General features: G+C 35.5%; 1 protein-coding gene across 1 annotated transcript in view; it reads left to right on the top strand.

Moving 5' to 3' along the window:
- The window catches only part of LOC119594210 (nucleolin-like), a gene marked incomplete at its 5' end in the record, with an annotated part of 42,003 nt that continues 41,547 nt past the window's right edge, over positions 1–456 (top strand). Inside the window, 2 exon segments of the mRNA XM_037943281.1 lie at positions 1–82; positions 344–443. Coding sequence (XP_037799209.1) covers positions 1–82; positions 344–443 — 182 coding nt within the window.

Here is a 456-nt window from a genome sequence, read left to right as displayed (position 1 = left end):
TGCAGACAGGGATGCCATCAATGAAAGATATAAGAGTATGAGTAGAACATTGTCTGCTAGTAGATCTCCTCAAGATAAAAAGGTTAGTCTGTACTTATTCCCATAGGATTCTGAGATAGAGATAGCTCTATGCTTTGGATTCCTATTTTAGTGAAATATGTATATCCTGATTTATCTGGTGAGATTAGAGTATTATAAGATATTACTACTGTAAAGTCTTGGCCAGAGTAATGGGAAAAGGAATGTTTAAGTTTTATAGGGTTACTGCTGCTAACTAATTAATAATTTAGAAATTGACTTGTATTCAAAGTTTTTTTTAATTTGAAGTTGTGTTGTTCATCAGAAACTGGAGCAGGTTGTTGCAGCCCACAACCAGCTTCTGCCTCCCCCTCCCTCCTCCAAGACACAACAGAATAAACAAAATAATAGGTCAAATTTGAAGAGTGAGTACTTGTC

Source organism: Penaeus monodon, chromosome 33 (genome assembly GCF_015228065.2).
Source record: "Penaeus monodon isolate SGIC_2016 chromosome 33, NSTDA_Pmon_1, whole genome shotgun sequence".
Classification (NCBI taxonomy): Eukaryota; Metazoa; Arthropoda; class Malacostraca; order Decapoda; family Penaeidae; genus Penaeus; species Penaeus monodon.
Note: the sequence above shows the minus strand (reverse complement) of the source record. Positions and strands in the feature narration are given on the sequence as shown.